Raw genomic sequence first — 13569 nt, forward strand, 5'->3', positions numbered from 1 at the left:
TGTTCATCAAAGACACTGTAAAAGAAGTAAAAAGATAAGCCATCAGCAGGGAGAAGATATTTGCAACATATATGACAAAGATGAATATCCAGAGTGAGTAAAGAATTTTTACAAATCAATAAGAAAAAGAAAATCCAATAGAAAATTGGGCATGAGATATGAATATTCATTTTACACAAGAGGGAATATGAATGAAGAATAAACATATTGAAAGATGCTCTATCTTACCAGTAATCAGGGAAACAAATCAGGATTGTAAGGAGTTGCCACTTTATTCCCACCAGATGGATACAAATAAGAAGCCTGCCAATATCAAGTGTTAGTGAGGATCTATAGCAATGGGAACTTTTTTACATTGCTAGTGAGATTATAAATTGGTACAATCTTGAAAAGTAATTGTCGTATTTAGTGAGGTTGAATATGTGCATACCCTAAACCCAAAAATTTTATTCAGTGGTTGTATGATTTTACAATAGTATATGAAAGTTCCGTCTCCTCACCAACACATAGTATGGTCAGTATTTTTTATTTTAGCCTTTCCAGTGGGTATGGTGGTATCTCACTGTGGTATTAATTTGTATTTTTCTGATGACTTACCCTGTGGAACATTTTTCATGTTACCTATTTTCATGCAATTGCATTTTAAAATAGGCATGGTTATTGTCTATTTTTATGTTTTGGTAAAGTATTTGTATAAATCTTTTGACAATTTTTAATAGGTTATCTTTCTTTTATTGATTTATGAGTTCTTTATATATTCTGGATACAAGTCCTTTGATATATGTGTTGTGAATGTACCTACTCCAAGTTTGCACATGTTTTCTCTTATGTTTTCTTCTAAAATTATGATAATTTAAAGTTTTATCTCCATGTTGTCATTTTGACTTGATTTTTTTGTATGGTATGAAGTAGGGTTTCATGTTTGTTTGTTGTCCATATTGATATCCTGCTGTTCCAGAATCATTTTCTGAAAGACATTTTTATCCCCATTGAGTTGCCTTGGAAACTTTGTCAAAAATTAATTAACCATATATGATTTGGTCTATTCTGGATTATGTACTCTTCTCCACTGACTTATTTTTCTATAGGTCTCCAATGATGTATCTTTTTGCCAATACTATGGCTTTATAACAAGTATTGAAGTCAGATTGACTAAGTCCTCCAAATTGTCTTTTTTTAGAAAAAAATTCTCTGGTTATTCTAGATCCTTTATATTTAAATCTAAATTTTAGAATCAACTTGTCAATTTCTAAAAAACAAAAAAGGAATTTTGGTTGGAATTCTATTGAATCTATATAAATTAGGGTGAAATTTCCATCTTTGCAATACTAAGCCTTCCAATCAATGAACCTGATATATCGTTCCATTTATTTAAGATTTTCTTTAATTTCTCTCAGCAGCATTTTATAGTTTTTGATGTAGAGATCTTGGATGCCTTAGTCATCTTTCCCCCCAAGTATTTTCTTTTTTGGTGCTTCTAGTTTTCCATTGTATGCTCCTAGTATGTAATAATTCAATTGATTTTTATATTAACCTTGTATCTTGTTACCTTGCTAAACTCAATTATTAGTTCTAGTAGTTATTTTGAATGCACATATTCTAGCATTTTCTACAATCAAAATATCAAAGTCCATTTTTTTCTTCTTTCTTATCTCTTAGACTTTCATTTTCTTATTGAAATGGTTAGAACCTCCAGTGCAATATTAAATAAAGGCAGTGAATATTCTCGCCTTAATTATGATCATAAGGCGGGGGAATACTCTTCCATAATTAATATGTTAGCTGTAGATATTTCATAGATGTCCTGTATTGGTTAGAGAAGGTTACCTACTTTTTCTAGTTTTCTGAGAATTTCTATCAAAAATATATGTTGAATTTTATCAAATAATTTTAATTCAATGATTGGTTTTCTTTTTAGCCTTTTAATATGGTAATTACGCTGGTTGATTTTTCTCAGTGGTTAAACCAACTTTACATTCCTGAAATAAACTCAACTTGCCATGTTTCCCCGAAAATAAGACCTAGCCGGACCATCAGCTCTAATGCATATTTGGGAGCAAAAATTAATATAAGACCCAGTCTTATATTAAAACAAGACTCGGTCTATATAATATAATATAATATAATATAATATAATATAATATAATATAATATAATATAATATAATATAATATAATATGACATAATATATTATAATGCCAGGTCTTATATTAATTTTTGCTCCAAAAGATGCATTAGAGCTGATGGTCTGATGAGGTCTTGTTTTTGGGGAAACATGGTACTTTTAATATATTATTCTTTTACTTTTCTTTTCCTTTTTATATTGTTGGATCTGATTTGCTAAAATTTTGCTAACGATTTTTGCCATCTGTGCTCATAAGGGATATTGATCCATAATTTCTTTTCCAGGGGGGTAGATTCCTTTATGAGTCACTATTGTTACGCTGACCTAATAAAATAATTTTTCCCTTCTCCTCTATTTTCTGAAGAAGTTTGTGTAAGGTTTATATTTTTATGTCTTTGAGCATATAATAGATTTTACCCGTGAAAATATCTGGGTCTGGGGGTTTCTTTGGGGGAAAGCTTTTAATAACAAATTCCATTCCTTTATTAGCTATAGGATTATTCAGATTTTCTGTTTCTTCCTATATCAACTTTGGTAAACTGTATTTTTCAAGACATTTATCCGTTTCATATAACATTGATTTTTTTTTTTTTTTTTTTTTTTGGGGCATTGGTTTGTTCATAGTAGCCTCTTCTTAGACCTTTAATGTTTATAAGATTGTGTGGTGATAAGCCCTTTGTCAATGATGGTATTGGTGATTTGCATTCTTACTCTTCTGTCCGTAACTAGTTTGACTCTGCATTTGCCAATTTTGTTGGTCTTTTCAAAGAAATTTTGGCTTTGTTAATTTTCTCTACTGTTTTTACTTTTATTAATTTCTGCTCTTGTCCTTATTATTTGCTTCCTTCTACTTATTTTGGGTTTTCTTATTTCCCTTATGATATCATCTTTGACTCATTAATTATTTAAAAGTGTTTATTTGAAGATATTTGGGATTTTCTTAAATATCTTATTGCTACTGATTTCTAATTTTAACTCTGTTTCAGTTAGAACATACTCTGTGTGATTCAATCCTTGGAAATATATTGTTTTATGGCCCAGCATATTGTCAATTTTTGTTGAAAGTATCTTAAACATTTGAAAAGAATCTATATTCTGCAGTTAAATGTACTGTAGTATATATATCAATTACGTCAAGGTGCTTGATAGTGTTATTCAGATCTATGTTTTCACTGATTTTTTTCTAGTTGGTCTGTTAATTGCTGAAATATGGGTGCTAAAATCTCCTACCATAATTTTGGAATTGTTTCTTTTTCATTTAATTCTGTTAAGTTTTGTGTCATATATTTTCAGATTCTATTATTAGGTGCCTACAACATTTATGATTTATGTTTCTTTCTGACCATTTTTACCAATATTAAATGCCCCCATTTTATCGCTAACAGTGATCTTCGTTATGAAGACTATTTGATCAATCTATTAATATCTACCCCATCCTTCTTATGTTTGTATAGTATATTTGTTTTCATCCATTTATTTTCAACTAATTTGTGTCTTTGTATTTAAAATGTGTCTCTTACAGACAGCGTATAGTTGAGTCTTGCTTTTTATCTACTTTGTCAATCTCTGCCTTTTTTTTAAATTAAAGCTTATTGGGGTGACAATTGTTAGTAAAGTTACATAGATTTCAGGTACACAATTCAATATTACATCATCTCTAAATCCCATTATGTGTTCACCACCCAGAGTCAGTTCTCCTTCCATCACCATATATTTGATCCCCTTTATCCTCGTCCACCACCACCCTGCCCCCTTAATTGGAGCTTAATTAACATTAAATTTAGTTGTCAATGTGATTGGATTTTATGTTTATTTTTTAGTTTGTTTGTTTATCCACTATTTCCTCTTTATTGACTTCTTTTGATTATTTGAATATGTTTTAGCATTCCATTTCAGCATATCTATCAGGTTTTTTGGCTATATTTCTTTTTATTATTTTGTTAGTGGTTGTCGAGGGATTATAACACACATGCCCAATCTTTCACATTCGATTTTACCACTTTATGTAAAACACGGAAAACTTCCAACCATACAGGCCCGTTTAATCCCCATTCACTGTTCCTTTTTATAGTTGTCATGTGAATTACGTCTGCATACATTGAAACCTCTCCAAAATGTTATAATTTTTGCTTTAAACATATACACATTTAAATTATTTTAAGAGGAAAAATAGTCTTATATATTTACTCAGATATTTACTGTATATCATTCCCGAAAATTCAATTTTCCCTGTTATGATTGCCCTTTAAATTGAAGAACTCCCTTTATCATTTCTTCTGAAGCATATCTGCATGATGAATTCTCTTAGTTTTCCTTTATCTGAAATGGCTTTATTTCACTTTTATTCTTGAAATATATTTTTACTGAATATAGAATATCTGATCATTTCTACATCTAGATCATTGCAGAGTTGGCACCTGCCGATTGTGTTTTCTCTTGAGAATGGGTCACATTCTCTTAGTTCTTTTTATTTTGAGTAGTTTGAGATTATATTGGACAAAGTGAGCCTTACACTGCGTAGACTTTGTATTCCATTAGAACCCTCTAAAGATTGTTTATTTTTTAAATAACGTAGGCAATCAACCCGATAATTTGTCTATGCATTCCAGCTCATCCTCTGTAGGATGTGATCAAATCTCAGTTCATTTCTTTAAGCATTTGCTCTGCTGGTTTGGATCTGTCCTATACATCCACAGGACAGATGGGTTAGGCTAAGATTAATGCAAGTTTATACATAGAATTAGACGATCCCATTCTCTGGCACTATCCCATCTCAGCCTCTTCCCCTTAGTTCCCTCCCCAAGTCTTTAGGAACTCTTTTGCCAGAGAGATGGCAGGGTTTTCATCAAAGCGTCAGTCATCTATGCCAGGCCATTTCATGACTGGAGCCTATCCTTGTGGCAAGATGTGTGAGAGAAAGACAAAAACTGGAAATCCACCCTCATTCTTGTTTCTTTTCTAAATTTTGACTTTCCCGCTACAATTTGCTAGCTTCCTCCCCCCTCTCCTCCCATTTCTGGGTTCTCAAGTAATTGTTTTATTTTCCCCAGAAGTTATAGTTATAATCAGTAATAAAGCTGGGCTGGATAGGGGGCTACTCACATTGCCATAAAGGAACTGGAACTCCTACATAATTTTTTAAAAGCCATAAAACAACCAAAATTTAAAAAAAAGCAATGCTGAGATACATACATATGTGACAAAGCTAGTTTTTAACAAAAGCAAGAGAGTGATAAACATGACATTCAGGCGGTGGTCTCCTTTGGGGGAGGTGGGAGTGGCATCAAGGAGAAGAGCAGTGTTGGTGAGTTCAGAGGCTGGGCTGTGGGTTCATGGGTGCTCATGTAATCATGTAATTATACTTCATAACCTACACAGCTTACATGGTCTCTTTTATGTATCAAAAGTGATCTAATTTTAAAATTAAAGATTTTAATGGTTTGTATAGTATAAAGAGTTTGCCTACCTATTGTTTAACCATCCTCAAAAAAGTTTCTACCAACTGAGAGACCCATTGGCGGGGGAGGGGAGCGGAATTTTTGTTCTTCTTAAATATATTTAAAGCTCACTTGTCTTGAAAGGATGAGGACTACTCTTCAAAAAAGGTCTTAGGAAAACTCACAGGAAGTTGCTTAGTATATATTAAAGTTATCTTAAGAGCATCTGTACACACACCTACACATGTTGGTTTTCTCCGTGTCCAAAGATAGCCCAGCCTGTGAATTTTCATGTAGAAAACAAACACATGTGGGAGGTTTATCTGTATATGCCCTTATCCTGTGTCTGGCAGAAATAGTTTAGATAATCCACCTATGTATTCCTACAACTGTGCATTTTGGAGTGGAGAAATGCAAAAAAGATTATTAGAGTGAGAGAAATAAATAATAATTCCTATCTTTGTGTAAGGGTTCATAATTTAAATCAGCTGCACCTTTTGCCGGCTTATCATCCTAGTTCTGAGTCTTGATTCATTAGCTCACACAGCTTCTTGCATTAAGAACTTTTTATCCATTATTTTTGCCATTTTTCTTTTTAGTTCTTCCTGTGCCATTTTTCTTGCTTGACCCAAGAGATAACCCAGCAGTGAGACAGATTTTTATCCTGACTATCAGGTAGACATTTCATCTCTCTTTTTTTCTAATAAGGCAGCTGAGTCTTCTCCTGCCTTTGCTTATCTTGCAAAGTGAGGCAAGTAAGGTAGAGGAGAAACATGCAAAAGCCCTCCCCAAAGTGACAGGTGGGAGAATTGGTTGGCTTTTTCTACTGCACACAAGAGTGAAATGTTGTCAAGTTCTGTACCTCCTTCTTGCCTAAGAAAGTGAGTCTACAGGCTGTTCCCTGACAGAACCATAAGCATCCAGAGAGAAAGAAGGTGAACCTGGTAGGTGTGAGGTCTGCGTGTGTGGGGGGCTCCCTTTCCCTCCTGCCTTCACTTTCCGGGTCAAGATTCTCCTCCCTCCCAGAGCAGCTCGCCTCCTCTGGCAACAGACACGAGGTTCTGCCGCCTGTCCCCAGAGCCCTTCCGCTCCTTCCTGGGCTCTCACTTAGTGGGTGCAGAGCCACAGCAGAGCTCAGGCCATGGCTCTGATGCCTCACCTCTAACCGTCACTCCTCCATGCCCCGCTGAGCCCAGCCTGTCATTCACAAGAGCAAGTGCCTGTGCTAGCGGGGGCGGGGCTTCTGCACAATCCTTTTGTGGTCACAATGATGATAATAGTCATACTAATAACCATCATTTATTAATTGCTTTCTATTTATCAGTCACCGTGCAAAGTATTTGACAAGCGTGGTTTCCTCTGAGTCTCACTACCCTGTACTATGCATATTAATCACTACCTCCATTTCACAAATGTGTAAAGTGAGTCTTAGATTGGGATTCCGAAAGTCGGTCAGTCCACTATCCAATAGCAGATGGCCTAGAAACTTATCCCCAAGTGTAGGGCCTTTGCAAGATTCTGATAGAGGAGTCAAGCCAAATTCTTGAGACTCACTTTTACATACAATGATGGGGCTGCTTACTGGCCGTCCCGTAGTTGTGTAATTAAGGGCAGCCATAAGTTGGTTTTCTAAACTAAAATGAGCTCCTTGCTGGAGTTTGTCACACACTATGAGCCAATATTTTACTGGAAGGTAGATGCCTTAGCAATGCTGCATTGATTCCACTGTCCCCAAGCACGTGCAGAGTTTGAAGACCCACGGTTTTCCCAACTCTCCGTCATCAGGTGTCACTGTCTTTGTCTTGAATTGACAATCAAATCTATTACTGTTTTCTTGCTCTTGCATGATACCTTACTGTCATCTCAGCGTTAGCACTATTTATATAATTTGCTGTGGGCTCTCCTCTACTCTATAGTGAGTGGTGAGGAATATTGACATATTTTCACCTGCCATTTTTCAAGAACTAGACTGAAGAAATGTATGTCATATTAGGCTAAATCAACTGAAATTGCCTGTATTCAACCATTTTTACCTTAGGTTAAACCATGTGAAACGGACTCCATTCAACCTTTTTTGACCTACAAAACCGACAGTTTCATACGGTTCAACCTAACAGTTCAAATATAGACTATTCTTACCTTGTTTGCTAGACAACTGTATGCATAATTCCCTCCAAACATGTGGGTACAGTGCCACTTAACTGGTGATAGCCTGCTAATGGATTTGTGCTGTCTAAATGACTTGCAATGTACTATTGTTATAAATTAACTGTAAGAAAATAGCTGTTAGTTTAATTTTGCATATTTTTAATCCAAGATCTTGATGCAAGCTCATATTCTTTTTTATGAGTTGTTCATTTATCTTCCTCTTTGATCTTTACCATCACTTGAAGTGGGAATGGATAGGACATATGGACCTTGGGATCTTTTGTGCCACCTAAACAGACCCTGGTCAAAGAAACGTAAAAAGCATGGCTTTCAGGCCAAAGGAGGTTTTTTCAAGTCCCACAACTAGTAAGTGTGACTTCAGGATTCACATCCAAGTCAGCTTGTCTCACAGATGGAGGATGTGATGTATGTTTTGGTAAAATGGTGTTTACACTCGTACGGTTTCCTGGACCAGAAAGCCCAGACTTCCTGACATCTCTTTAAAGAGATTAGGGCACCATCATTGATTGAGTGCCTCCTGTCTACCAGCCACTCTGCTGGGTGTGTTAGGCCAATCCTCATTAGTACCACAACGAACTCTAAGAGGTTGGTGTCATCAATCCGTCAGGCGGAGAAATGGGTTCACAGAGTTGAATACTCACTCAGTGTTGCCGAATTGGTAGGTAAGAGCAGCAAGCAAGCTCCGAAACCCGTTGGAATGTTCGCCACACTGCTGCTTCTTTCCCTCTCCCACCTTCTCTACCCTAGACTCCCATATTCAATTCGTCATCCAACCCTATTGGCTCCACCTACAAAATGACAGTGGGATCTGTCTCAACCATTGTCACTGCTAACACCCGAACACTCTCGCCCATGGACAAACGCAGCAGTGGCCTTCCTGTCTCAGTCCCTACCCATCCCCCTCCACGCGGCCTCCCACTTGCTCTACAATCCTAAACCAAGACCTGACCCACGTCTTCGATGGCCCTGCACCGCTTGCGAGATATAAAACATGTCACAATCTAGCTTTCCAACTGTAGAGGAGAGTACTATTCCATGATGTGACCACTGTCTGTTCCACAAGCTGGATCCAGGCCAGAACGGAGGTGGCTTTGATGTTTATTCTGATACAAATCAACATTCCTCCCTTGCCTCCTGCCATATGCTCGTTCCTGGAACAGGTTGTTGTCCTGACCTGGGCAAGCATGCAATTTCTCATAGCAATCATGTACTAGTATCCATGACTATTGCCTCCTTTACCCTGTATAGTTCTTTGGCAGCTGCCAAACAGTGCCAGGGTCCCTTGTGTCTGGCTGCTGCTCAAGACGTGCCTCCGATGTAAGTGTCCCTTTATAAACTCTATCACTTGCCAGCCGGGAATGGCCAGCCTCTCGCTTTGGTTCGCCCGGCCCTCCTCTTACAGAGGTAGAGATTCGGTGCTGGGAACTTTCCCTGGGTCTGTGTGTGCTAACACCCACCTACCTGCCTGGCCATCTCTGCCAACACTCCCTGTCATCAGCCTCCACGTTTCTGTCCCCTCCTGCTCCTCCCATTCCCTCTAACACCTATGACCTTTCCAGTCCGACTCCTGGGCCTTCTTGCACTTGCTCCTCAGGGTACTTGGAGGGACAGTTTTTATATACCTACCATTTCTCCACTTGGCAAATTCTTCTTCCTTTATGGCCCAATTCAAAGATTACTGCCTGTGGGAGAGTCATCCTGGACTGTCTTTGGCAGTTCATAGTTCCTTTATGTCCACAGGACTTTGTGCACATTTTTAATTAGACAGTTTCTGTTGAATAATAAAATGTTAAATGTTGTTGAAATGTTTAATCTATCTTTCCCACTTGATAATGAGCCCCTGGAGGATAAAAATCATGTCGTATTTATTTTTGGATTGCCAGCATTCCGAAAAGCTCCTGGCACAAGGTCAGTACTCAATAAATGTTCCTTCATGTACAAATACCCGCATCATCTCTGGTGCACATACAGCACTCTGAGAAGCTCTTTGGGACAGAGGATTGAAAACTGACTGGGAGGAAGGATGATTGAATTCTAGTCTAGGTTCACCCACCAACTGGCTGTGTTACCACGGAGAGCACTGATCTAGGTCTCAGTCCCCTCACGTATGGTGGGGGGCACCTGAGTGCCCTTCCAGGGCTCACATTGATGATGCAAAACACTCAATGTCTCATCCCTAAAAATATCTTTTTTTCTCACCAGAAGGAAAAGACCTTGGGTGTCTTCTGAGGAGAGTTATGGCATACAACCAGGAGCTTGTAGACAAGACCTCTGTCATCAAGTTCAAGGGCCAGGATTTTAACTCCTTGAGGGATCGCTGCCTACGAAGAGGTCTGCTATTTGAGGATGACACATTCCCTGCTGAGCTTTCTTCCATTGGCATGAAGGTGCTCCAGAAGACACCCCTCCCCAGCCTGTCGTGGAAGCGGCCAAAGGTGAGTGAGCTCCCCAGGCACACACCTAGCTCCTGGGCCTTCTGAGCCGCCTTCCGTGGTCCCGCCCACCGAAAGAAGGATGGACCCCAGCCTGGTTTTTACTTTGGAACCGAAATGAGTTCTCCAGAAAAAGAATGGTTTAGCAAAGTAAAGATATGAGTGTAGGCTGTGAATGTGAAAGCAACAAGTAATAGAAAGTGACAGAGTGTAAACATGCCAACAGCCAGTTGCCATTTAGCAAAAGAACTTCATGCCAATAAAGTAAAGCTCTTTAGCAAAAATAGAAAAGGGAGTGAGTGACGCTGCCAGCTGGCCCAGCCTGAACTCTGGCCACCCTCTGAAAGGGCCTGTGTCTAAATGCCAGTGTGCTAAACCTGGTATTCCCTCATCCAAAAGCAGCACACCATCTGGGGAAGCCTTTGAAAAGAATGCAGGAATCACTATCCACAATTGACCAAGTGATGTCACAATGGAAGAGACCCCTCCAGAAACAATCGCAGGAGAGTGCTGAATTTGGTGTCCCTTCAGTGAGGGTATTTTCTAAGATTCCAGGGGTCCCTGCATTACCTGAGTTTCCGGGCATATCTAATATAGCAGAGATTGCCCCAAACTTTGCATTGAGAAGGAGCTCCAAAATGCAGAACTAAGTGCCTAAATTTACTTAGTTTGACTACTGCAATGGCTTCTATATTAGGGTTCTCCCGAGAGACAGAACTAATGGGAGATATATGTATCCTGTAGCATATAACTAACAGGAAATATATCAATGTATTTTATTGACATATTTATTATGAGGAATTGGAAGAAGTCCCACAATCCGCCGTCTGCAAGGTAGAGACCCAGGGAAGCTAGTGGTGTAGGTTAGTTCTAGAGGGAAGGCCTGAGAACAAAGAGAGCCGATGGTGCAATTCTCGGTCCAAGGGCAGGAGAAGACTGATGTGCCAGCTCAGCAGTCAGGCAAAGAAGGGGCGAATTCTCCCTTCCTCTGCTTTTTGTTATGTTTTGTTCAATGTACTGGGTGATGTTCATCCACAGTGGGGCGGGCAACCTGCTTTACTGAGGTCACTGATTTAAATGCTGATGTCATCTGGAAACACTCTTAAGATTCACCTAGAAATAATGTGTAGCCAGATATCTGGGCACCCTGTGATCCAGTCATATTGACACACGAAATCAACCAGCACAACTTCCTTCTGCATCAATGGATGTTTCAGGAATTCAAAGGGCCAGTCTCTCTCACAGAATCGGAAAACACTGAAGTCAGGAAGCGCCTGCCCGCTGGCGTGGTTGGTGGGCAAGAGTTGGGCACGGGGAAGCAGGTTGTTTGACTCCTAGCCTGCTTCCTGGAGGACCTGGAAGGAATCCCTCTGCTTCTCTGAACCTTCCCTCACCATGGCTGGGCCTTGGAATCGTCTGAGAGACCATGTAAATCCTGAGCTCTGCCTCTGGCTGACATGCTAAATCCAAGTTGTGGGAGGTAGGACCCCGCGGTCCCCAAGCCTGTGAAGCCCCCAGGTGATTCTGAGTCACACTCAGGGTAGAGACTGCCCCTTGCCAGTGACTTCACTACCCTGGCGTGCTGGCCTACCTATGGACAGGGGGACTCCCAGACCCAAAGCGTTCCCATCTTCCCAGCCGTCTTTACCTATTTTCTCTGTGGTCCTTATCTCAATAAGTCAGCTTAGCAGGCTAAAATGCTTCTGGGTATCATTTCTGTCTCTTCCTACCTTTACTCTTTTTTGATCATCTGAAATGCCCTGCTAAAGCCCAGGGTGGGGAGGAAACAGGCAGCCAAAGAGGACAGGAGACTTAGATGCTGGTTTTGTGCCTAACTTTCATGTAGACAAGTCCAGTGTTTGCCCATAAACTTGATGTTGACTGTTGACTTTTGATTTGAGATAAGTGCTATTTAATTTTTATAGCATTAAAATATTTCTGTTCCTAATTAGCTAAAATTTTGGTTTTTTAATTTTAATTGTTATCATTTGGGTAAATCAGAGAAAGTGTATTTATCAAATGCCCTCGTGGCATTTATTGGAAGGGTATACATGGTTTCCTCTTTGGCCCATATAAATGTAAGTGACAATGGAATTGTCTAGTCTCTGAAAGTTTGAGACAATTCAGCAGGAAAATATGTGTACGCAGAAGCCTTTATAGAGATGTTAGGGAAATATTTCTTTGATTATTTTAAAATACTATTCCAAGGTTATTAATCTTTCAGGTTATTTATGAACTTGAATGATGTGGGGCCATGTTAATTTTCATCAGAAAATCATCAGTATTTTTAAATTGATAAATATAGAATTTTACATCACGTTTTTATATTGCTAAAACCCTATTTTTACTTCCACTTTTATTTGGGTTTCTCTACTACAAATGCTAAAAGTTGGGTCTATATATATCTTCTCCCCCAAACAGAGCAATTTATTTGCTTTGTTGATTTTGCTGTTTTTCTATTTTATAATTCACTAATTGTGTTATTTTACCACTTCCTTCCTCCTGTATTTGCGAGGCTCTTTTTGCCTTTTTCTTTCTAACATCTTTGAGTTGATTGCTTAATTCATTTTTAGTCTATGTTGCTTAATAACAAACAGATTTGAGGCTCTAGGTTTGTCTGTGAGCATGGCTTTTGTAATTTTGCAAATGTTACAGAAGGAGGAGAATCAATATTTATTGAACATGTTCCCTGCCCAACGCTGTGCTAAGTATTTCGTATCCTTTCTCATTTGTAAAATGGAAGGACTCCTGCTTTGCAAGGCTGTTGAGAGACGATCTGTGAATAAAGCACTTAGCCCTCCGTAAGGGTTTCATAATAGAAGCTAGTGCCTTGATCGCTTTATCATTTGAGTCTCCCATTTTACACACAAAGAAACTGGGGCTCAGTCAAGGAAAGGAAGTTGCTCAGGGTCACCCAGAGAGCAATGCAGGACAAGATTCTACACGAGGTCTGTCTGAACAGACTCTCGAGTACACACACCCTTCCTCTACTGATCACAGGGGAGAAACCAGGAAAAAACAGTGAAGAAGAAGACCTGCGCTGAGGGAGGGTCGAGAAAGCTAAGCAACATGGACTTTGTTCCTGGTCCCCAAACCCCATGGCCTCCACATTCTTCTTTAGTTTCTGTGAGTGGAGTGTCTAAGCATCAATCAGCTCAGTGGCAACAAGCCTCCACTGTGACCTCTACTTCCTGTTTCCAGTAGAAGGAGAGGGGATAGTTAAAGCCATTGAAGTGTCCCAAGTTGTTTAGAAACTGGGAGAGTCGCTCCTTCGGTGGTCCTGTGCAGAGTTCTGCCCTAGTGGCTTGTGTTGGGAGAACTCCCCAGTGCTGTCCAGCCATGGGGACAGCAGAGGGTTGGGCTTGGTGCCTCCATCCAGAGAACCTGGGCCCCAGTGCACTTCTCT

The 13569-nt window shown here is 39.2% G+C and overlaps 1 protein-coding gene across 1 annotated transcript in view; it reads left to right on the forward strand.

Moving 5' to 3' along the window:
* CAPN13 (calpain 13) overlaps positions 1 to 13569 on the forward strand; it is a 131122-nt gene that overhangs the window by 65847 nt on the left and 51706 nt on the right. The window contains exon 2 of the mRNA XM_033125215.1: positions 9934 to 10166. Coding sequence (XP_032981106.1) covers positions 9934 to 10166 — 233 coding nt within the window. The remainder of the gene's footprint in view (positions 1 to 9933; positions 10167 to 13569) is intronic.

The sequence above is a fragment of the Rhinolophus ferrumequinum genome, chromosome 13 (genome assembly GCF_004115265.2).
Source record: "Rhinolophus ferrumequinum isolate MPI-CBG mRhiFer1 chromosome 13, mRhiFer1_v1.p, whole genome shotgun sequence".
Lineage (NCBI taxonomy): Eukaryota > Metazoa > Chordata > Mammalia > Chiroptera > Rhinolophidae > Rhinolophus > Rhinolophus ferrumequinum.